At 46.0% G+C, this 25283-nt stretch overlaps 1 protein-coding gene across 1 annotated transcript in view; it reads left to right on the top strand.

Annotated features, from left to right (window-relative positions):
• LOC146867693 (calcium homeostasis modulator protein 3-like) overlaps positions 1–25283 on the top strand; it is a 78365-nt gene that overhangs the window by 31135 nt on the left and 21947 nt on the right. The window contains exon 3 of the mRNA XM_085615036.1: positions 9822–10077. Within this exon, the coding sequence (XP_085471162.1) occupies positions 9822–10077 (256 nt within the window). The remainder of the gene's footprint in view (positions 1–9821; positions 10078–25283) is intronic.

The raw sequence follows: 25283 nt of genomic DNA, 5'->3' as shown, positions 1-25283 counted from the left end.
AGAACATGCACCCCTACCATAGCAAGTTGTAGCTTTCTGACCCTTACCTCAGAACACATAATAATTATGCAAAAGAGTGGTAGACATTTTTGTGGAATGGACTGAGATCCAGAGTAGTGGTGTGTGGTCCAGAGTGGGACCCCATCTGCACCCTCTTTGTTGATAATAACTACTGTAATCTCACCAGGCAATAGAGGCCTCAGAATGGTGGCCGTGATATGGTTCTGGAGAGGTTCTTTTACTGGCCTCTCTATGTTTTTGAAATTGGTCAGCAAGCCCTCTGCAACTGGGTGTTTTGCCCATCCATGTCAGACATGGATGTCACATGTGTGTACCTTGCTTGTAGTGAATCCAACTAAGGAATGCTAAGGAGATGAGATCGAGGGCACCTTTAAAGATAGGGAATTTCCCCCAGCCCTTCTCTGGGCCATTGTCCCCTAGAAGTGCTACCCTCTACAAGAGAAGAAGTAGCAATGTAGGAGCAGCCTCAGTTGCCTTTGCAATCTTGTTTTGGATTGCTGTTGACAGGAGACTCACAGCTCAACCCCACCCTCCTGCTTACACTATGTGACAAAACATTGACTAGACCAGACTCGGTGAAATAAACAAAAGAGTAGAATGGACTAGAACTACACTCAGAAGTGACAGCTCGAATACACAACTCCTGTCTGCAACTTTGGTGTACAAATGGGATAAAAACTTTCTATAAGGGTGACAAGATTTCACTACCGGCTTCTAGGGTCTCCACACCAGTGCCAACGAAAAATTCTGTGCTCGAAGGTTGGATATCCACTGCCAACCCCTCTTGTCAGCTCAGGAACCTAACAACCTGGAAAACTTTGATTTGGACTGCCAGGAGTATATGCCTGGACTACTTGGAGGAAGAGAGCTGATCACATGCTCAGGAGGGACATAAGAGGTTGCACAAGTGAAATGCTGATCAGAAGAGGTGAGCTGTGAAGTCACTGAGGCAGGACAATCTGACGATGTTGTTTGTGTCCCAGTGGGATATTTGCACCCTTTACAATGGTAAAATTCAGGAACCCTTGAGATGCCACTTCAGTGTGGCCCGACTGTATACTCCTGTGGACCAAGGTTACATAGGAACTTAAGTCTGTACTTAAGTCCCCCTACAACTAGTGCTACAACAAAGCATGGAAAAAACCACATGAGCAACACAAAGTCCTAAGGAGCTGCAAGAAACCAGACTACTGTTCATGGTCTATGCTGAACTGAAGCGGCGCCTACTCACAGCCTCCCTGACTGGTACTGGTGCTACCTCCACTCAACTGATATCAGTGCAGAGCCACAGATTCAAACCACCCTCCAGCCAATTTTCCTGGAGCATGACTGCTGCTCACTGAAGGTGGGGCCATGTGGTGCACACCCCATGAATAGCGCAAGCCAACAAAGGATTCTGAGTTGTATAGACAGGACCCATGCCAGAAACAATTTGATGACAAAAGAAGTAGTGTGAGCTAGAAGGAAGACCACACTCGTGTGACACAACAGCTGAACTCTTTGGGAAAGGCAAAGTGGACACCGTTATGATAGAACTGTTCAACCCCCAAAACTACTTCCAAAAACTCTGTAGAAGTATCCCAGAGACTGCCACAAGGGAAGTTGTGGTACAAGAGCATCTTGCAGCGTTGTCGGTTTTAATAATTTGAAGGGTAATATTTACTCCCATTGAAACATGTTGCTTCTGAACTAGTTATGGACAGTACTATGTTTTGTGTAATTTACAGTAAAGTGCTTTCTATTTTCAAAAGGCTAAGCATTAGCTGGACATTCAGATATAAAATTATGTTATTGGTTTATTTAATTCTGAGTCTCTAAACCTGCATTAACTCTCCAAGTAAGGACTGGATTACTTGCATTCGCTACCTTGAGGGCCTAGTGCTAAAGAAGATTACTTGGGGCTCAGTTTTGGGTCCAACAGTAAGGCTAAGATCCAGGAGCCAATGATAAACATCTCTGATTCATACAGTCTGAACCCCAGTAACTCCTGACTTATCTGGGACACCTAAAAAAGTTCAAAATCCCATAATGAAAAAAAGCAATCTCATGAGATCAGAGGGAAAGGATATCTCAAAACACGCGTCATATGTAAAATGTAAGTAGGTCTATTGTGTAGCTATGCTATGTAATCTGTCTACTCGTTTTACTTGTTTTGTTATTCATTCTTAGCAAATCGCATCTTTTACAGTTCTGCAATCAAATACTCTTGTTTCTGTTCCCTACAGTATCTGCATATCAGACTATGTGCTGACTCTGTACTGTATTTCAGCTCTACATGTCCAGTTGGTCATCTCATGTAAATAAATAAAGCTTATTAAGAGTTAGAAGTATAATTGAGCAGACAACACACTGCATAGAGGGCCAGAGTCCTAAGGTAGCTCGCATATACGGTGGAGTGCCAAGAGAAAGCAGGGAACAAGGTAGATTTCTTATTTCCTCATTGTGTAATATCCAGCGAGAAATGTAGCAGTGGTCATACCCAATACTCTGACAAGGTATTTTATTTTTCTCAGTTCAATAAAATAAATCTCGTCTGGTGGATCTTACTCTTCATACTGTCAGAAACTGTCATTCCAGAATTGTGCATTTATATGTGATGTTCCTGTTTGTTTAGCATCTTAAGCAAAAGTGTTATAGAGTCTGTTCTGAGATAATACATTAGGCCTTTGTTGGACTTGGCCCTTTTTGCAGGGTCATCCCTGAACTGTTTGCCTTCCTCCTGGTATTTTTTTCTGACCTGGTGTTGGTGGTTTTAGGACTCTGGGCACTTTGTCACTGTTGTCCAGTGTAAAGTGCATGTGCTGTCTATGGTAAACGTGGTAAGATTGATCTACACCTGTTTGGCATATTTAATTTACCTATCAGTCCCTTGTAAAGTGGTATCTCATATACCCAGGGCCAGTAAATTAAATGCTACTGGTGGGCTTGCAGCGCTGCTTGCGTCACCCACCAAAGTAGTCTTTTAGACCTGTCTCAGACCTCTGCCATTACAGGGCCTGCGTGCGACTCCCCTTTTACTACATATCAGTCACCCCTAAGGTAGGCCCTTGCTAGCCCTATGGGCAGGGTGCGCTGTAGGTAAAAGGTAGGACATGTGCCTTAACTGTGTGGCATGTCCTGGTAGTGACAAGCAGCCATTTTAGTTTCTCACTACTGTGAGGCTGCCCTCTTATAGGAATGCATTGGGGATTCCCTGATATGTGTTTCAGTGGATAATTACTGGTATGAGAGGAGTAGTGTGATCAAGTTTGGTATGTTTGGAATACTGGTAATAAATGCTGCGTAATGGTGTTCGCAGATTTATTATCACTATTTTAGAAATGCCACTTTTAGAAGTGGGCATTTCTGTGTGCTATGTGTCTTTGTGCCTGCCTGATGTGTATTGCATGTCTGGCTCTGAAGTGACAGAGGCTGGGGAGGTGCAGTGGCTCCAGGGGGGCTCGGTGAGTCAGCGCTAGGCTGAATAGGCCGATCTTCATTTGGAGTAGTGGGAGGAGTAGCACCTGGGTCTGAATGGGACTGTGCCTGCCTTCCACAATGCTGGCTCTGCCCCCCTGTGGTGTGTCTGGGGCCAGAGCCTACACTTACAAAGGAGGTTGTTGTGCACTGTAAATAAAATGTTAAGTACCCCCCAGAACTGGTTTAGACCGGGCACAGAGCCCTGTGTCACGGAAGGAACAAAGAACATAGGGGGTATAAGTATTGGAGCTATGACCCCATGAAGGTGTGCTGTTGGGTGCTGACTTGGACCAGGAGGAACCGCCACCTGGGGCTTCCTACTTGTGGGAGTGAAGCTGCTGCCCTGCTGAAGAGCCCCGGTGTTCTGGCCTGTCTGGTCTGATTGAGCTGTATGGAGAGGGTGAAGCACCCTTGCCCTTAGAAGAGCGCTGCCAGGTCTTTTATGCTGTAGACCGGCTGGATGCTGCTGGGGTCACCAGTAGCTGCGTGGAGAAGTGCAGCCTCTCTCCTCTGTAAACGGAGAGGTAGTGGCATGGAGAGCGCTCCAGAATTGCTGTGACTGGGGGTTTGGAGCCCTGATGGGTGCTTGTGTGGTCCAATTGCCCAGCAGGTGCAGGTCTAGAAGTCGCGCCATTCCTAAAGAATAGACGGAGACCTTGCTCTGTAAATTGCTCACGGGCCAGAAGTCAGGTGGAGACACGGCCTGACTGTGGGCGGGGCCGCACAACGAAGGCAGATGCCAAGGGCTGGACATAGCCTTCAGAGGAAGTCAGGCAAGCTTGTGCCTGGAGGAGGGCGGGGCTCCCGGTGGGAGCCCCGCTTGTTACCCAGAGGGAGGGACGGAGCATTGCAGGCTCACCCACAGCCAGAAGGAGGACCAGAGCCTTGCCGGCTCCCTTCTGCAACTTTCCGCCTTTCCCCGCCTGGTAGGGGAGAGGCGGGCCACCGGTAACACGGATAGTTTCTCGCTGGGGAGACCAATGAGAAGGAGGTACTAGGAAATCCCTACGGGGGGGGGTCAAGTAATCCGGCCAGCTACGGCTACCACGCATGTCCACGGGTAGCCACCCTTCATGCAAGTGGCAGAAGCGAGGGACCATGTAAGGCCCTCTCGCCAACAAGGGTAGTCACAGTTCAAGGAGCCAGTGCAGGAGGCCCCGGCTCAGCCTCGTTGGGCATTTCTGGAATCTCCGCAGCTGCGCCGCAGGGTAGCGGGCGGCTGCCCCTCTAACTACTATTCAGGTGCACTGTGTTTGTATGAAGCTGCCTTACTCAACGGGGGCACTTGCTCTTCAGTGAGCCTAGGACAGGGCCCCCGCTTAGGAATGAGCATATGTTGTGCCCTGATGAAAGAGTAGGTGGCCAGTGAGGAGCCCATGTAGGTTGTAGTACATTGTCTGGGATGCACCCTAGATGTTTAGTAAGGGTGGCCTGCATATGCCTAAGAGGGGCAGGAGGTGTTTATTATGAGATGTGCAGTGGTAATGATATGGTACACTGCTGCTGATGAGGTTTAGGCCTAAGGTGGGCCTGATGTGATTATGATGTATGCATAACATGCTATTCTACGTAATGCTATTATGTAAATGCAGTGCTACCAGTAGTTACTAGTGGTTTTCACTAACTGTGAGTGGTGATATTATGGCAGAGACCCGATTGGCTCTGTAATGTATATAATCCGCTGTAAGGCAATACCTAGTATCAACACACAGAAAATAAGTAAGGTTCCTATAGTCGCAATTTTTATCAAGTATCGGTCTACAATAAAGGTGTAACAAAGCACATTATTTTGTAAAAAACTGCCCTCATTCACAACGAATTGTGGCATGCTTCATCATAGGGCTGCCGCGACGCCTCAGCGCAGACCCATCGCTTGAAGCGGAGCAATAAGGTGGGGAGACAATACAAACAAATAGAAAAGGAAAAGAAGGATCCAAAAAGGTGCAGAAAATAAGTCTAAAACTAACTAAGGGATATCCTAATAATAGTTTTATTCCTGGATTCCCTTGTCAGGATTAAAAAGGTAATTCATACCCTGGGATGATGGTGAGGTAAGTGTATTATGCACCCTTCACCCCTCCGTTCTGCATAATGATCAACATGTTTCTGCCAGAATCAGTGTCTCTACCAGCTTTCATCAGGACTGTCGGCTCCCTATGCTAGATTCCCTTTCTGCCAATATACTCCTAGTATATCAATATACTTATAGTATCTTCACCTGTATTATGTGTTATGGTCCAGTACACATGCTCCTATTTAAGATCGAGTTTACTGTACCAATCGCTAGAACTGGCACGAGAGAAGAGGGCGACCCCCTGTAGTCACACAGTAGTCAAGGGTGGTGTGCCACCGCTAAAATGGTCCCTCCTGGTGCTGTGCAGGTCAATACCTAGTGCCAGGTGGCACAGTGTATATATATGTTTTTATGCTCTGATGTGTTTTATGGATAATACAAAGGCCATTTTTATATAACCTTGTGTGGAGTTTCTTTAGTGGTGTGCCTATTGTGTCACTGCTGTGTATGTGTTGCACAAACGCTTTAGAAATTGTCTCTGGGATAAGCCTGACTGCTCTGCCAAGCTACCAAGAGGGTGAGCAGGGGTTATCTTCAGCGTGCCCTGACTAGAGTGGTGGTTTCTGCCTGGCTTAGGCGCTTTCGGCAGCCAACCAGAAATCCCACTTCTCACAGCCTTTTCTGTGATTTGTATAAAAATCAGGATTTTAGAATCTTCAATCAAGTCAAAAACCTCACCTACCCGGTGGTACAGAATGTCCCCCACCCTCTGGGTGGGGAACATTCTGCATCTCTCATGATGTGATTCCACTGGCTCATGACCTGCAGTGGGATACACTGGTCTAAGCTCACATTTCAGCATTGCTGAATGGATCTCGTAGGTCACTCTGCAATACTCAATTGTGGTTGTAGAGTAAAAAACAGGGCAGAGGACTGTCCTGCTTTCTGTGCCATCAACAGCTTATGTACTGGGACAACATGGCTTTCCCCTATAAATTGCTTGACAAGCTGCTCTGACGAATATCGACGGACAGAAAATCGATCTACAAAAATATCGACACAAAAATATCGAAGTCAAAAATATACACAATGGTAAGTACAAAAATGTTGTAAAAAAAATATCGTCAAAAATATAGATGTTAAAAATATTGTTTTTGTAATGTTTTAATAATAATGTAAAATTAAGTAAATAATAGATATAATTAAAAGAAATATAGTTAAAAATATTAAAATATATTTAAAAATTATAACTAATACAAATAGGGACCGATTCCAATCCTGGAAAAAGGCCGTACGAATCGTCATACGGAGCGTTTTCTCCGTACGACTCGTACCCGGTAAACTTTCCGTACAACCTAGGAAGTACGATTCGTTCAGAAAGCCTATTTCCGTATGTTTCGTACAAAAGACCGTACTGTTAAATAAAACCTACGATTCTGATCCGGAACAGCCTGTACGCGACGTCCGTACGTATGTAAGCAGCGTTTTACGGCCCAGCAAGTACGATTCGTCCCTACGTCACTCCGTACGGCTCTTTTTTTACGGGAGCCAATAACAGCCGTATAAGCTGAGTCCCCAGGGTACGAGTCGTACAGGCATACACCCCTGTGCGTTGTGTATGTATGGTGCGTACCCCCAGCGCATATGTACGCACCGTACCCCCAGCGCGTATGTACGGTGCGTACCCCCAGCGCGTATGTATGCACCGTACCCCCCGCGCATATGTACGCACCGTACCCCCAGCGCGTATGTACGCACCGTACACCCCGCGCGTATGTACGCGGTGCGGGGCACGCAGATTTCAGCTGTGGCAATCTTTTTTCCATTTAACACATATAAGACATTCATTGATTTTCTTCTAACCTATATCAATGAGAAAGTGGGATTGAATAAATGAACAATAAAATGTCCTTGTTATGATGGCACTGTCAGCAGGTATTGCGAACCCTTGGCTGCTAGCTATGCGAACTTAGTTGTTTGAGTTTATGACCTAAATTGCTAACAGTGATTTGTATGTGGTCAGGTGAACCCATTGTGCTGTCCAAAATCTAAATGCGCACATTCTGTTCTGATAGTAAAGGGTCTCTCTCTCTAAAGGGTCTCTCTCTCTCCTTTGAGGGATTTCATTCATTCGAGGGTGCTGCAAAAGGACACCACACCACCAGAACTGTTTTTAAAGTTTTAGGTAGAAATAGCACCATGAAGCACAAAGTCCCAATAATATTCAGTGGTTGTGGAAGAACAGGCACAAATTGATGCTGACCATTATGGAGTTCAATCTGGATATGCTAACCAGGTTCTTCCTAATCAAAGATTTTACTTTCTGATTCTAGTTCTTTAAGTCTCAATCCAAGACAGGAGTACACTTTTTCTCCCGCTCAGGACCTCAGGGGAGGCACTTAGGGACTCAAAGGGAGGCAGGCCGAGGCCAACAGGAGAATCAAGTCTAGGTCCAGTTGCCAATGCCCAGCTGGGTAGTTGTAGGAGGCCAGACTTATGACACTTCTTTGTCTTGGGTACAAGAGGGTGAGCAGGTCCAGTCTTCTAGGCTCCTCTCAGACAACACGTTCAGTCTTCTTGTGATCTTCCACAGGTCCAAGAGTGTTTGGAAATACCATGTTTATACTTTGCATGGGCTAATGAGAGAGAATGACCCCTGGGTATACGATAAAAGTTCCTGGGGCTAAACCTACACACTTGGGGCATTTTCAGGATGGCTGAACTCTTTGGCCACACTCAAAATGGGCTCTGAGGGCTAGGTTTGTGTGTGGGGAGTGTACAATGGTAATCCTAGGTTCTGCTCACATCGTACACTAAAATCCAGTTTGAGGCAGGTCCTGGACCCACAACAACCTCAGAGACAGAAGTAGCATAGAAAAAAACCTGATTTCAGCCAGCACAAAGTGCATACACACAACTTATTTTGCATCTTTTTTCCCTCCTTTGACGTGCATCCCAAATGTTATATTTAAACCCAGCAGGCTTGTCAAACAGGCTTTGATACTGTGATGTCAAAAAGAGGCCCATGTGCCAACTAATATTTGCCTGTAACAGGTGAAGCCTCTTTCAAGTGCCCCCAAAGTGTCATATGAAAACCCCAGCAGACCTGCCAATCAGAAAATGACATTCAAACAGGGTTTGACACTTTAATGTCAAAAAGGATCCTCACAGCCACACCTTACATATTCTGTCACATTCAGATGGGTCGTCTTTGACCCAATTGCAAAGGTCTGCATACATTATATCCTGTCATCCAGTGAATAATTAGTAAAAAAAATAAGTGCCGGGGCTCTTGTCAGGACGCAGCTTTCACCAACTTTCTCCTGTTAGCGCCACCTAAAACAGAACCAACTACTGACCATGAAAGTGGGGAGCATGTGTAGTGTAATGGCCAGAGCTGCCCACTTCAGAGCTGGGGAACCAGGTTCAAGTTTTGGCGTCAGCTCAACATCCTGTGATTCTGGGCAAAACACTTAATCTCCCCGTAAATTAGTGTGTCCTTAACTGGTGCTCATGAAAAGCACCGGTGTCAATGAATAAGTGCCAGTGCTGAGCACCGAAACCACTGGCTCAAATTAAGCACTGCTGTCATACCACACCGCTTACCGTCTGAGATGCTTGGATCAAAGGGCCTCAAATATTAAACTTGCCAATATTTCCAAAGGGAAGGCAAATAAGAATGGGGGCAAGGCACCTCTGTGTCACGTGTCTCTTCTAAGTCCGAATAACAAGCATAAAAGGCAATTCAACTGAGGTGAATGTCTTCTCTGCATCAATTAATTGAACCACAATTGATTCTTTTGTGTCTTGTGAAATTTCTTTCTTTCTTGGATGGAAATGAAGCTGTTCTCAAGGACTGAGGTGCGGGCCTAACTCATTAACAGTTCTTTGGGCAAAATATTTCCAGAAGGTGCAACTCTGATTTATCACCTGCCTTATTAAGGTAGATGAACCCTTCCATAATTCAGTGGTGTATGTGAGAAATCATTTGTGGGTAGATGCCGGTCTGACGTCTTCATCCCCTCTCAAGATGAATTAGATTTGAATGGACAGATTAAGAACAGGTTCTGTACATTTACATAGGCATATTATGTATTTTTCTTATTGTTCAATATATGTATTTACAAGGAGATTTGCTGAAAATATACTGATATTTAATCTCATACACACATTAGTACACATTTTGTGGTTGAAAGTAATCAGGCGTTATGATGCATATTCTGTGCAATAAGCAATAATTCTTTATTTTAACAGTCTAAAAAACAGTTATTATAACTTTACAGAATTTTAAAAATGTGTTTAAAATTGGTTTTCTCTCCAAATGTAGACGTTTTTTGATTTCTATGTTGCTGCGGGCTCTGGCACCTCCGATCATGTGGATTATAATTTCCCTGTTGGATGGGAAGTTCATTGTTTGTGCCTTCAGTGAGTCTGTTGATCCAGAACCTTTTAAGGGATTGTCTAATTCAACAGGGATAGACGTTGCACAGCTGCTTGCCAAGATACCTTGCAAAAACATGGAGCTGCTGAGAAACGCTACAGCCAGGAAAGCTGCATCAAGGTTCCTCAAGTTCTTATCACAGGTAACCTGCTTATATTAATGCATTTTCAACATTACTAGCAAAGCCATACCATCTTGCTTTGGATTATGGTGAATATTCTTCTGCGTCTGGGGTCATAATGTTGCAAAGGAAGAACTTGTCCATGTTTGTATGGCATAATAGCAGATTAGATTGTCACAGATGACTGGGTGGCCTTTTGGAGTGGGTCTGGGCCAAATTGGAGAGCCTATCACTGTGGTAATCCATCAAAAACCATCTTCCTACTTCATTATAATCATTATGAAGTTTAGAAAAATCTTAAAGTAATACCCATACCTTTGCGTAAATGGCCTGCTCCACCCAAATAAACACCATACACACAGATGTACACAGAGACAGCAGTGCTCATTGCAGGAATGTCCTTGAGTGGTTCACTTCCAATTTATTTATCCCCTCAACCGCCCCCTTCCCAGGGCTCTCTGTGACATCACAGTGTGACAGTAGTGACCAGGTGGCCCACTACATTTCTCCCCAACTTGATTGGTGGGCATGCCTACCTCACGAGACCTGTTAATCTCTTAAAACAGATGGTCCGCAGGTAGTCCCACAGAGACTGGCTCAGAGCAGGATTAGGTAGCAGATTGTATCAGTGGCTTCATGGCTGACCTTCCGACCCATCTCAACTAGTACCACGTACCACCTTCACAGGATCCTGTGTCCTGCTCAAGGGCGTCTGGGGTCTCGGAGACAGGGTTCCTTTGCCAGATTTTGCTTATACGGGTGTGCCTTGACCTGCATGCCCCTCAGGCTGAGTTTCCAGCTCCCCAGTGGCTCATTTTCAATTGGTTGCCCACGATTTTCAACTCTCTTGAACCAGGAGATGTTTGGGGTCACAGTTTGCCTCCTTTTCCTGTCTGTGACCATCGTGCCTTGGATCTTGGTTAAAAGCTACGGGGCTCTCTCTAAAGGCATCCTGAATGTTCTAATACTTCTTTGGCTAGGGCCACTACAGCATGATCTTCTTATGTCGGATTCCAAGACTTTTGAATCGGAGGTTTATTGTCTGTCTTGACTTCCGACAACAAGCCAAACATAGACAGCACATTCTACAAGATACGCGTGCTTTTATAGATGACAGTTCGACCACTGGATACTTGGAATGGATGTCCACAATCACTACAGTGAAATGGCCGCCAGGGAAGGTTCTGAAGTCCATGCTCACTTTTGTCCACAAGCTGAGGCAACTGGGACGGGACTGCCCCTATGATTTGGCAGGACATGCACGTTTTCACCTTTTATTCCACTAAGCAGTCCATGTTCAGGAACCAGAGCTTGGACCTCAGTCTTTCTTTTGTTTTAGCAGCCCCTTTGTGCCCCTTGTGAGCCAGGTCAACCCCCCGGGTCCACACCGACTTGGGAACTACGATAAAGCTGACTATCATTATACGCCCTTCAGGTGTAGTACTCAATTCATCATGGACTCTAGTATAGTTGGGCCAATTTGAGTTTCTCAGGCAGGTTCCACATCTTCGCCCCATCCAGGAACTTCTTCCACTGGTGAAGCTGCATGGCTTCTGCTGCTTTCTGCTGACTGTTGTCTCTATCATCTTGATTTGCTCCACTGTCATGGCTGAGGGGCATGCTTCTTGAGCAATACTTCTGACAAATTCATCAGTTAGCTTGTGTGCCACACTTGTCTTCCTTGCTTCTGGGAAGATTAGATGGTGGGCTTTTCTGTTCCTGGTAGATGACATTAAAGGTTGTGGAGTTGTAAAAGGTATGGCCCATTTCTCTATCTGCAACGGTGGGTGTTGTGATGTGATGTGCGGCGGGACCAGTGGTTTTTGGTCAGTAACAACCCCGGTGTCCCAGCTGTACAGTTAGAGGTGAAAATGGTGACAGCCTCACTGAACCACCAGTGCCACCCTCTTAGTCTGTGCTTGGAGTGTCTCCGCATCCGTTAATGTTTTACTGACATATGCAATAGTGACCCACACCCCACGGGTTTTCTCGTATAATAATGCCCACATAGACTGACCGTGCTAGCGTCCATGGTCAGTTCCATTTGTCGATGAGGATCAACAAATGCTTTTGTGGCGTCCTCAAGCTGCACTGTCTTAATTTCTTTGAACGCTGAGTCAGCCCGACTGTCCCAGTTCCCAGGCTGCATCTGCTTTCATGAGTGCTCTGAGAGATTTTGATAAGGTGCCGAAGTTGGGAATAAATCAGCAACAGTATGTGGCCATCCCCAGGAAGTTTCTGACTTAAGTTGCTGTCTGAGGCTTTGGGGCACTTTGGATGGTGCTGGCTTTCCTGGGGTCTACTTTTATCCCTTCATATGAGAACGTGAATGAGAAGAACTCAATGAGCAATTCGAAGCAGGAGCATTTGTGTTGGTGTGATGTCAGTCCTTGACTGGCCAGCCTTGTCAAAGTGGCTCTTAGTGTGGTGCTCCAGTGTGGTTGAATATATTAGAATATTGTCACTGATGTTCAGTACTCCATCCAGTCCTAACAGCATTGCTCTAATTGTGTTTTAGAACACATCTGCAGCTGGCAAAATGCCATAGTTGAGTGTTTGTAGCATTGCAGCCATAGATGGGTTGAGAAGGTGGTTTTGTAGCGACTGGAGAGGTCAAGTTCCAGTTGGTGGTGCCCCATGTTGAGGTCCAGTTGGATGAATCTCTGGGCTCCATTGAGGTCTGCAATCACGTCATCCATGGTTGGCATCAGGTGCCACTCCCACCTGATGCATTTGTTGGGGAGTCTCATATCGATGCATAGGTTTCAATTTCAGAACGACAATCATGGTGACACACAATGTGTGGGTTCTGACATTTTCTGAATTAATGCTTTCTGTTCCAGCTTGTGGAACTCTGCCTCTACAGGTGGCTGATGGTGGAATGTGACCCACCTGTGTCAGAGTGCTATAGGGCGCACAGTAGGACGCTATGCCGCTAGGTTTGTGTGCCTCTGAAACATCCTAGGCCCTTGAACATTTGGTGGAAATCCTTAAAGATTTAATTGGGTTGGTTCTCATGGATATGTCTCTTGAAGAAGGCTTGGACGGTCCTCCCACCCACCATAATAGTACATATTGGTGGTGATCTCCTATCTCTGCTATGCTGTGCGGAATACAAGATGAAGAATATTTCATCATCTTCACTCTCTGCAGCCTCTATTTTGCTCCTTCACCACCCTGTGGCCTTTAACTGGTGGGTAATCCTCCAATGTAAACTGCCTCAGAATGGGACCTCCACGCGGTTGGGTTGACATTCTGCACCCTCTGTTGCTGATCTGACAGACATGAGTAAACTGGTTGGAGCATGACTTACCTTGTCCAAAGCATGCATTGACTGCAAGGGAATTCCAGTCCGCAATGGTGACATTTGCTTTGGTCTGGCGACTGTGGTCTCACTGGTTGAAGGTTTCTTGTTTTTTTGCATTCCGCATCAATGGTTTCTTCTTTTAATTTGGTCACTGTTGTTTCAGGGGCTGGAGCAGCTACATTCACTAGCAAAGGTCTAGCTCCTTTACCCAGCTGTTGGCTAGTTCATGCAATTGTGCCAAGATAAGGATATCTTCAAGTTTGATGCCAGGTTGGCGGAGGTTCAGGTGTGTTAGAAATGAAGAGCTGCACCCTTGAATCAACTGGGTGAAAATCTCCTTCTTCTGGTCTGTGCATGTGCTGGCCAGTGCCCTCAGTCTGGCATATAACTCATCAATGATTTGTCTTCTCGTTGATGGGCTTGCAGAACCTTGAAGTGCTCGAAAGCTGGGTTCAGCTTTGTGTCAAAGTGAGTGTTTAGAGCCACCACTTCAGCGTTGTAATCATCGTCTGCCTATGTTGCGGGGAGGTTCACGAATAGTTTGTAGATTTCCTCACCTCTGAAGTGCAGTCGTAGGAATCATTTCACCATGCCATCGCTTTCACAAGTGGTGTGGAAGTAGTTGTTTAGCCTCCTTATCCATATCTTCTACTGAAGAGCGGCTGTTGCAGTGCCGATGAGTTTGATAATTCATGGCAGGACGGTCATCAATGTCTGCACACTAGTGCCTGTGGGCTGTGGTGCCTATGGTGTGGGTTGTTGCTGTTGATCATCGGTATATACTTTTATCTTTGCAGATGTGCCATCTGGTGGGACTCCGGCATGTCCTTGTTCTTCCACTGTGTGTGATTCTGCTCGCTTTTTTTTGTTTTGTTTGGTTGGTGCTTCTATATGCTGTGTGTCTGTCTACTGCTTGCTCACTGTAAGACCACATTTCTCTGCTTACAGTCTTACAATTTCCCTTTTCGTGGTATTTCTTTTTTTTCTTTGTCTTCTACTGACATGGCGAGTACAATGACTGATGTTCCCCTTTTTAATTTTATTTTACTCCTCCGTGAAGAGGATAGAGTGGCTATGGGGTGAGCACATGGTGCTAGTAGGCTCGAGCACCTCTCTGGCTTTTCAGTTCTTCCACCCCTTGCTCTGGGAGGGCCACGCTCTGCCTGGGCTGAGGCCTGTCAGCTAGAAGGTGGCATTGTTTCCAGCAAATTTAGCAATCTTGCTTACTATAATTGCGAGCAGATAGCGCGTGACTCACTGCGTCTTATGAGCAGCATGTCAGCCACGCTGCAGTCCTCAGCCTTGGACGGTGAGGGAGTAGGCAGCCTGGAGACACCTTGGCCACCTCAAGTATGGTGCAGCTGTAATGTGGTGGGTTGAAGCAGTGCCGTTGGATGTGAGTGAAGTTTTGCTCATATGTTGTGGCATGTATGGCGATACACACTGGCCTCATTGCCCATGTAAAGGGCCAGCCCCACCTGAATAAACACCAGAAGCCGTATCACAGATACAGTGTATTTTCCCTGTTTGCGCTGGCCACACCGTTTAAAAGGCGCAAGCACAAAAAATGTGCTGTATTAGGATGAATGCGCTGCCTCCAGGGCAGCCGCACATTCGCTCTGCCCTGGGGACAGTGCATTCATATGAAAAATGGAGCGGTTGCTTTGAAGCTGTTCCGTGTTTCACAGTGCAGGCGGGAATCCGACTGCTCTTTGAATGAGGGTGCAGTGAGTGACTGCACCTACCTGCAGGGAGAATGTCTTTGAGGTCTGTGGGACCCCCTTTACTCCCTCTAGAGGGCTGCCATCAGGGGGCGCACTATCAGTGCACCTTCTGACAGCTTCTTTGCCTCTGCACCCGCATCTATAATACGGTCTGGGTGCAAAGGGATTCCATCATTTGCATGGGGCCACACTCCCATGAAAATGAAGGCATGCCCTCTCACAATAGCGCTGTTTTTCTATGTGCGCCAGCACTATCGGTATTATAGAAGGGGACGCACAAGCGTCTGAGGTGCCTTCTCTAATACCAAAGTGCCCCGGGGGCGTGCAAAGTGGGCGCAAACGCCCATTGCGCCCCGGGTCACTTCCATAATACAGCCCCAGGCACTCAGACACACACAGAGACATCAGTGCTGATCATGAGAATATCCTTGCCCCATTTATTTATCCCCTTGCCCGTGTCCATCCCAGGGGTGCATGTGAATTCACAGTGTAACAGTAGTGGCCAGTTCGTCCAATACACTTTGCAGGTTACCAGTGAACAATGTTCAGGGGCATGTTTACCAAAAGAATGTTTAGTGATCTCAGTTTTGAATTCCCTTCATCAAGCACTGATCATTCTGCATTTCCACGCTTATGTAAACTCATAAAATTGGTTTAATCTCTATAGGGATTCTCATTACCTATTGGCTTGTGAACCTGTTGAAGTCTTTCACAATTTCTCTTTAAGCTGTTTGGGAGAGAAGATGTGTTCCAGTAGAAAATTATCAACAATTCCCAGAAAACACTAGCCATGTTATTGGGATTCCTTAACATGTGGACTCATGGCATCCGTTGCTTCTGGGTTGTGCGTCAATATGCACATGAACATCGGTCATATTTTCACAGTGCCCCCAAGGCTGTTAAGCGCACACATTACAAAGGGTCTGCCTGCTGAGCAGAGAACAGCTCTTTACTTGCTTTGAAGTGAGAGGAAATGGAAAATGGACAGATTGGATAAAAGCAGCAACAAGACTCTACATTGCACATAACTTAATGTAAGCTTATTCTTCTTTTTAGGTCTTGGCTAGACAGCGCATGCCCTGTCTAGAAGAGGCGTGTTGTGTTCTATCTGTGGCCTTACTGGCCGCCCATTTCCTACCATTAGTAAACTTCAGCATCCCTCTCATTTTCTTTGATGCCATTCGTCATGACATGTGGATGTCATGCCCTCTTCTTGTATTGGGCCCTCCCATAGGGCATGGACCAAGTACATGTCTCCTTACACTGCTCCCGATTTGCAAAGCTATTTTTTTCATTGTTTTCAAGCACTCCATAGGAGTAATTTTGTTTTCAGGCCGACTACCTTTTACAAATACACACATACCACTAAAATGCATGTGCGTGTACATAAACGAATGCATTTATTTAAAAATTGTTAAAACACAAACAGCACTTGTTGATTCATTTTTGCATGATCCGATGGTATTGGAGCACTTGCTCTGTTGTCCTTCTTGCCATAGCACAAACACAAGCCGATTTCAGTTACATTACAGAAAGACACATTCATGTTTGTCGCTCATCGTGCTTCAATTAAGTTTTTTTTACAGTTGTTGCATGCCCACTTCCCCATCCCCATCCCCTCCTGCTTCCCTGCTTGACCCGTCACCCTACTACCTCCCTCGTCTCTGCTGCTCTTTTTTTTCCGTCCTCCATCTTGCCATAGTGCTAACACCAGCCAATGGTATTGGAGCGCGTTCAGTGCTCACCAGTGACATTGCACAATGGCACATTCATTGTCGTAGGCAGGGGGAAGCGCAAGTGATTTGCCCAGAATCACAAATTCTTCAGCCATCCCTGAGGTTCGACCTTGGTTCCCAGAGCCCGATTCACAAAAGTAATCTGAGACAAAATCCTAACTTTATGACTTTCGGTATTCACAAAAGGCATTTAGGAGTAGTAAAGTTAGGAATCCTAACTTTACTACTCCTAAATGCCTTTTGTGAATAACGAAAGTCGTAAAGTTAGGATTTTTCTCAGTTAGGAATCCTAACTTTACTACTCCTAAATGCCTTTTGTGAATACCGAAAGTCGTAAAGTTAGGATTTTGTCTCAGATTACTTTTGTGAATCGGGCCCCCCAGCTCCTCTGTCCGCAGCTCTGGTCATTATGCCACATCCTCACTTCACTTCAAAGCTCCTCAACTGTTTCTCAATTCCACATCTGTTCAGCAAGACCCCGTCAACACCGAACAAGCATTGGCAAAGTCAATAGATTTCGGCAATGCCTGAGCTGTTGACCTTTGTAAATGTGAATGTCTTCTAGCCATGTTGTCTAGCAGCATAACTGCTGTTCAGGATGGCCGAACGTCACTGACAAAAGTGCTAGCATGTGACCAGCACAGGCCAGTCATAGCGCTTTTTGTGTTAGAAAGGCCAGGACAATAAATTCAACCTGGAGGGTGAAGAGACTTGGCGTCGGCTTAGCATCCTGTGATTCTGGGCTTTCAGTAACTTTCATCCATGCTGAACAGCAGATGTGCTGCTAGACAACATGGCTAAGAGACATTTGCATTGACAAGGCCAATAAATAGATTGTGTATTGGCTTTGCCAATGCTTGTTTCCTACTGCCTCCTTAAGTGGTTTGAGCTTACGGCACACCCTTCCTCCATCTTCCAAATATTTCTCTGCACCACTTTCTGTTTTACCCCACCAGCCCTACGCTGGCCCTCACCACTTTGCTGCACTGGGATTGCTCCATCAATACAGCCCTGATAGCCCCAGGAAAGCTTTACATTCAAAACAAGCACTGACAACATCAGTCGTTTTGGCTTTTCTGTATTGAAAAGAGGTTTTCAAGCTTGAATAATATCAGTATCATATTCTTTATTTGGCAAATGTTGCCATAAAAATACACAATGATACAATTCACCTAATAATATTCAAACAATGCAATCCTTAAAATCCTTAAAACCATGATAAAATCATTGATCGACATTTCTTATACAGCAACTTGATGAAAAAACATTACTAGTCATGGAATTTCACAGTGAGGCTGGGCCATTGGCTTGTACTTCTGGATTCCAGTAGCACTCCATTATGGAAGGTCAATAAATTAGAGGGTGGGACTAAAATTGTATACGCATCAAGCTAATAACAATAGAGAATGCAGTGCAGTTCTCAGGGACGAACACTACCCTGTCTGATTCTCCATACTCTGATTAAAAAGCAGGTCAGAGCGAACACGGTCAAGGCTGTTTTGTTGGATCTAAGGATTCTGGAGACAACCTTAAAGTCCCTAATCCCCATACTCTGACAGAGTGGGAGTATCCACTTCTTTCGGTTGTTTGAATAGCACTGACAGAAAAAAATTATGTGGTTAATACATTCTTTCGCCTGAAGATATAAGGGGCGGGTCAAGTTTTTATCGCTGTCATGAAACCTCAGTTAGCAGTGAAAGTGCACAGTGGTAAAATCCTGAAACAAAATTTGATGTACAGGGTTTTGCCAATTGGGCTTCAATGGAGTCCATGTATTCTTTAATACAGAAGTTATCTTTGAATTCAAAGAAGGCTAGAATCAGAGTGCCCAAACTCCTGATCCTACTAAATTCTCCATCTATATACCTCCAGTACATCCCCTTGAGTGCAGCCAGGGTTAGACCACAGATGTTCACACCCCATCTTAACCAGGAAGGTCTTAATATGCCCTAACCTGGGGATCCTGGAGAACCCAGGCTCCCGAAGGAGCTCCTCCAATCCTGTCCGATATGTAACGAGGTCCAGTGAGGCCCGGATTTATCTCCAGTATAGCAAAGTTCTAAGGGCTGCTTTATGGGCGATGGACCTTTGACCTAGATCCAGCCATAATGGCAGGAGTGGGGTACTGGTAGGGAGGCTTGCCAAAGATCATATAAATTATTTCTCGCCTACCTCTAATGCAATGATCTTCTGATGTCCAAACAGTTCTCCCCCATACAGAGACCCACCCAGTGCTTGCAAGTTGACTATTTGGATGGCCAGAGACATGGGTCAAAAGCTGGAGCCCTTAAAACCCCTCAAAATGCCCCCTGCATTGTGTTCAAGCTTTACCTTGCTCTTGCAGATATGAGCAGACCAGCCAACATTCTCCATCAGAGTGAGACCCAGATACTGAAAGGTGCGGACACTCTCAATGGGAGGACGGGTTTGGGAGGGATATATGGCTGGGGTTAAAAACATGTACTTGCTTTTTTTGTAGGTTGATTTCAAGTCCGTTCTGCTCACAGAAGAAGCCAAACTGGTCCAAGAGAGTTTGAATACCCATAGGGGATTTGGATACCAGTAAGGTGTCGTCGGTCGAACAGGAGGGCTGGGATCTTCATACCTGCTAGGCTCCGGCCTCATGATTGCACTTCTCCAATTGGGCTAACAGATCCTTAATATATAATAGGAACAGGGTTGAAGTAAGAACACAGCCCTGTCTTACCCCCTCGTGACTGGTATCGTTTTCTCACCTCCCCATGTTTGTCATATCTCACATGCAGATAATTGTTTTCGTGCAGCCTCCTGATGAAATCAACTAGATAACTTGGGGCTCCATTTTAGATTAAGATTTTCCACAGGGCCTCCCTTGGGACGAAGCGGAAGGCAGTACGGAGGTCAACAAAGACTATTTAAAGTCCACCACCTCCCACAATGACATACTTCCAGTATGTAAGCTGTAGTCGAAATACTTGGTCGATGGTACTTCTCCTGGTCTAAACCCTTCTTGTAGGGAGCTTATCAGGCCTGTACCCTCAACCCACTCACACAGCCTGTCCAACAGTATACAACAGAAAAGCTTTTAAGAACTGTCAATAAGGCTGATCTTCTGTGGTGGCTGGTAACATTTAAAAGCGGTGAGGCGTAAAAGCTGGGTATGACTTTTATATACACACGAGCAAGCTTAATGGACAAACATTCCCGTGAAAAAAGACTGGCAAATGGTGCATTTTAAATCAAATTAATTTTGTGATAAAGCAAGACTTATAAAACAGTGGGAACCCTGAGTCTTGAAATATTAAACACATTAAAAACTTCCCCATATCTTACTGCAATATATGTTCAACAGTTACTGTAATGGGCAAGGCACGTTGAGTCACAATCTAAGTACAGGAGGGAAGCAAAACCAACTCACCTGACGCTGAAGTGATATGGAGTATGCCATGCAATATAAGCAGATTTGACAGTTGAATACCAGATACTGTATGATAATGCCACATTTATTATAGCCTTATAGCCCACCGTAGCGGGCTATACCGGCTGTTAAAGGCCCGCTGAAGCGTTAAAGGCCCGAGTCGAAGGCGAGGGACTTTAACAACAGCAGCGGGACTTTAAAAGCCGGTATAGCCCTGCTACGAAGGGCTATAAGGCTATTAGAACATTCTGCCACTAGAGGGCAGAATGTTCTAACAAAACGAAGCCTTCAGGGAGCGCGAGGGGATTCAAATCCCCTCCGGCTCCCTGAAGTCTTTGTTCACAGCCAGAGCTGTGAACAAAGACACATTGGAATGTTGGCGCTCCGGGCTTATACCAGCCATTATAAGCCCGGAGCACTCCATTGTTTTCAATGGAGCTCCCAACATTCCAATGTTCTAATAATACATATAAGCCGTACAAGAGTGTAGTTTCTTCTTAATATTAAACCAAATATCCCTGTGTCACATAAATTGCAGCAGTACAATCGTGCACCATCCTTTGCAGATTACATAGATTGCCCTGTTGTCATGGCGATTTTGTGCTAACATTTCCAGATTATGTAAATTGCTCCGGTGCTGGGGCAACTTTATACCGGCATTATCTTGCCAGGCAAGTTGACCGATGCAAAAGCAACATTTGTACTAGTAGGCCTGTCCTAGTGGCAGTGGGAATTTGTCCGTGTTTACACCAGTGAAATATATGTATTCCTGCCCAACTCTGACAAAACAGACACTTCACAAGAAAGCGTTTTATGCCCCAAAGCACAGGTAAGCTAGGTCAGCAGCAGGCCTCTTCGATCGCATCTTCCCAAAAACCCCAAACTCACCTCATTGTACTTCCCCCTATTAGAAACCCACTTAAAGAGTAGGTCTCAGGAAACTAATTTGACCTTGGGTCCACCGCGCCTCCCTCTGTAAGAAATGGATGAGAGGGTGCGAATGATTCCTGTAAAAGCCCAGCAACATTGTAGGATAACTCAGTGAGTTATAAGATTAACGCTGTGATATTATGTTACTAGTTCAACTCACAAGAAGCCAGGGCCAACTCAGTCGTTCATGCTGCTGAGGTGGATAGTACCGCTAACTTGGCTGATAGTTGTACTCGTATACCGTACAATTACAAAATTGTAAAACTGAGGTTGCAGGTGTTATACAGAAAACAAGTTATTATCATCAGATGGGGTCTATCTCTTCTCAATGAGCATCCTACCATCACGCCATTAAAAACTGCTCAACTGTTTACTTGCTATTCTTAAACTAATTCCTGATTTAGGATCGCGTTGGGGAAGCCTGTGACCTGGAGCATGAGCCCTGCTTTCTTTTATTTGGGTTTCAGCAATTTTCACAGTGCAAATACAGGAGTGGAAGCAGGCGTTATATACAGTTTTGCGTTAAAGAGCTTAGAGGTGTGCACCTGCCCACCATATACACTATTTCTCAGTGAACTTCGACCTTAATTAGTAGACAGATCAGGACCTCCATATGTGATTCAAGTCATCTAACAAAAAAGATCTGCTCCAAAGAAAAGTGTATCTGCTTTAAGTTCTTCCTGACAGAATAGTAGCCTGACTTAGGTGCCCTCCTCAGCTTCTTGTGAAGACTTCTGGCTTGGGCATTTGTTCGCTGAAGGCAGGGAGCTATTTACAAACACAGTAAAGAATGCATACCATAGTGCGCTCATAGCGTGCAACTCGCTACCCACCACTGAAACAACTTCCACGGAGATAGCCAATTGCAATTAATGTGGTTTAACCAAGGGCGTAGCCTTTTATTCACTTAGACACATCGCATCAGTGAAGAATAATTGTAGTTAAACATACATCATTGTTATGAAAATACAGTAAGATCGGCCACACACTGTTATGAGAATACAGGACATAAGATTAGCAAATCTGCTCAACGATTGTGCAAGCAATAAAACAGTTGTCTCCACCCATTACAGCGCAACACTTCATAATGCACTAGTAAGATCAGTCCAAGGCATTATAGTTCTGAGAATACAGTACATAGGATCAGCAGAAACATCTGAAAGATTTCGCAAGCAATAAAAACAGTTGCCAACACTTCGGAATGCAAAAGTGCCAGCAGGACCCTTTTCCATATCTATCGCCCACCCCCTCAACCCAGGATATCCGGGGCATAACTGTAGGACTTGGCCCTTTTTGGTTAAAGTTCCCTATACTTTTTGCTTTCTCCCTAGACCTTTTTTCTGACATGGTGTTGCCAACTTAGATGCTTTGGACACTTTGCTACTGCTAAACAGTGTCAACGAGCAAGTGTTCCATGTACAAAGTATAATGGTAATTGGTTGTCCATGATTGGTATGTTTGCCTTGCTAGTAAAGTCCCTAGTAAAGTGCACTATGTGTGCCAGAGATGGTAACGCAAATGCTACTAGTGGGCCTGCAGCACTAATTGTGCCACCCACACAAGTAGCCTTAAAAAGGGAACTCAGGCCTGCCATTGCAGTGCCTGCGCGCTGTTTGTTAAATTGCCATGTTGTTCTGACAAGTGCACTCACTTGCCAGACTTTACCCTTCCCTTTCTATGCACAACAGACACCCTATGGTAGGTCTAGTGTACCCCCTGGGCAGGGTGCAGTGCATGTGAAAGGTAGGACATGTACTAAGGTGTGTTCCATGTCCTGACAGTGAAATAATCTCCATTTCGTTTTTCACTGTTGAAAGGCCATCTTGCCCATAAGATAGAATTGGAAGGCTGTGTAATATGTTTTCCAGCCTATCTTCCTAAAGGCTTAAGATGGAAAGGTGTAGTTAAGTATGCCTGAACTCACAATGTAATAACACATCTTTTTATGAAGATGGTTTTTGCATTGTGTGTTTCTAAGCCACTCTTTTAGAAGTGGCTGGGGTTTTGTGCTCTAACATTTCTGTGTATCTCTGCCTGGTTGTGGATTGACTGTCTGGATTTAAAAGCGATAGGATCTGGAGATCTTCGTAGCAGTAGCGGCCCTGACTGGCAGCCTCGGATGAGCTGAGCCGCTGGCCCGAGCCCGCCGTTGCCAAGTCCCAAAGATTGCATCGGAGGCCCAAGTCGCTGGACGAGGAGAGGAGAGTGAGTTTGCGCCCCCCCAGGTAACGTGTGTCGACTCCTGGGGCGGGGTGCAGGCTCGGAGGGAGACGCTCTCGGCCTCTTTATCATTTCAGCAGCGCAAGTCTCTGCTTCGACTCGAATCGCGGCCCGTATTGCCAAGGGAGTGGCAGTACCGGGGCCGGAGTTGCACTTTTTGTGTTATACCATACCCGTGTGGGGGGCAACAGTTGTCAGAGGCTACCTGAGAGTCAGCATGAGTGGCGGAGGGACCGCCTGAGGCACCGTGATCGGTGCCGTAGTGCATTACGGATTACTCTATTTCTGCATAACAGAGTACCTGATTGTCGTAGTACACATTGCATCATTCCTGCATAATGAAGTACCTGATTAGAGTATTATGCATTGCATTATTCATACATAACGTACTACCTGATTAGTGTATGACGCATGGCATTGTTTCTGCATAACGAACTACCAGATTAGCATATTACGCATTGCATTATTCCTGCATAACGAACTACCTGATTAGTGTATTACGCATTGCCTTATTTCTGCATAACGAACTACCTGGTGGTTGTATTACGCATTGCATTACCTTTACATTGCAAAGTACCTGATTGTTGCATACGCATTGCATTATTTTTACAGGCCAAAGATTTCACTGGCGATCTCGCCCTCCCCCTATCCACCGTTGGAGGGCCTCAGTAATAGCCCCTAAGATAGTGCAACTGCTGATGCATCCAACATCCGAACTAAGTGACTTGCCATGGTTTGCAGTCTACCCTTTTCGGTAGCCCCCTTTTTCTGCTGCAAGAAATTCCGCCAATCTTCCTTCCTCCAGGTGTGGGTTTGTGACTGTTTACTGAGGTATGCTGGCTGGTGCACGGTGGAGAGAAAAAGAGGCCGATCTCTTACCTCATGATGCCTTATATGCTTTTTTGGCATTCCCCCATGACGTCATTGGTGACCCTCTCCTCTTCCTGAGAAACAGACAAGGGACTCCCGCTTTTGGCTTCATGCACGTGGAGCAACTAAGGTCGCCCCTTTGCTATTTGCAGAGGCACCTGGTCATTCATACATAAAATTTCAAGTTTCTAGTCAACTCCCGCACTCCCCTTCCCTGTTCGCCCAACTTAACATCAGTGCTACACGTGACAGTGAAGTGTGGACATGGAATATGTGACAAAGGCCAGTTACCCCCCACCCCGCCCACCGTCCAGCCGTGACATTCATATCAGCGACAGGAAACAAGTGGTGTCACGCTTGGTTCTTTGCAGGCTCCTGTTATGGTGCCGATGTAACAGGACACAATGACCAAACAGGTCAGGCACTAGGACCGGCCTGAGTGGGGACCAGGGCGGGTGGAAAGGGAGGAGCGGAGGGCTAGGAACGGCAGTTAGCCGTTAGCCCGGGGACGAGGAAGGAACGAATAAAGGAGCTGAGCAGTAAGAATCCTGTGTCCGTGTCTCTTCTTTCCACAGGGACACTACAACTGGCGACAAAGGGCTTCGAGCTTGCGCGACGACAGAAGTGCCCACCGGGAGTCCACCCCGGCGGCAACAAATCCGGAGCTCGCCCCACGTGTGGAGGCTAGAGCGTGAAGTCCAAAGCGCCAACCGGGAGTCCACCCCGGCGGCGACTGGCCCGGAGCTGCTCGCACTGCGTGTGGGGCTGGGAGCGCGACGACAGAAGTGCCCACCGGGAGTCCACCCCGGCGGCAACAAATCCGGAGCTCGCCCCGTGTGTGGAGGCTAGAGCGAGTCCAAAGAGCCTACCGGGAGCCCACCCCGGCGGCAATGGTGAAAAGTGCCCAAGAAAGAAGAAAATAACCTCACCTGGCGTGGTAGCGGTGCCCAAAGGCGGAGCCCCGGTGAGTGAAATCAAGCGCTGATGATCGCGGTGTCTCCGGTAATTCAAAAGACAAAATCTCGTTGCACACGAGATTCTCG

This window comes from Triturus cristatus, chromosome 1_2 (genome assembly GCF_964204655.1).
Source record: "Triturus cristatus chromosome 1_2, aTriCri1.1, whole genome shotgun sequence".
Taxonomy (NCBI): Eukaryota; Metazoa; Chordata; class Amphibia; order Caudata; family Salamandridae; genus Triturus; species Triturus cristatus.
The sequence above is the reverse complement of the archived record's forward strand: the minus strand, read 5'-3'. Positions and strand labels throughout refer to the sequence as shown.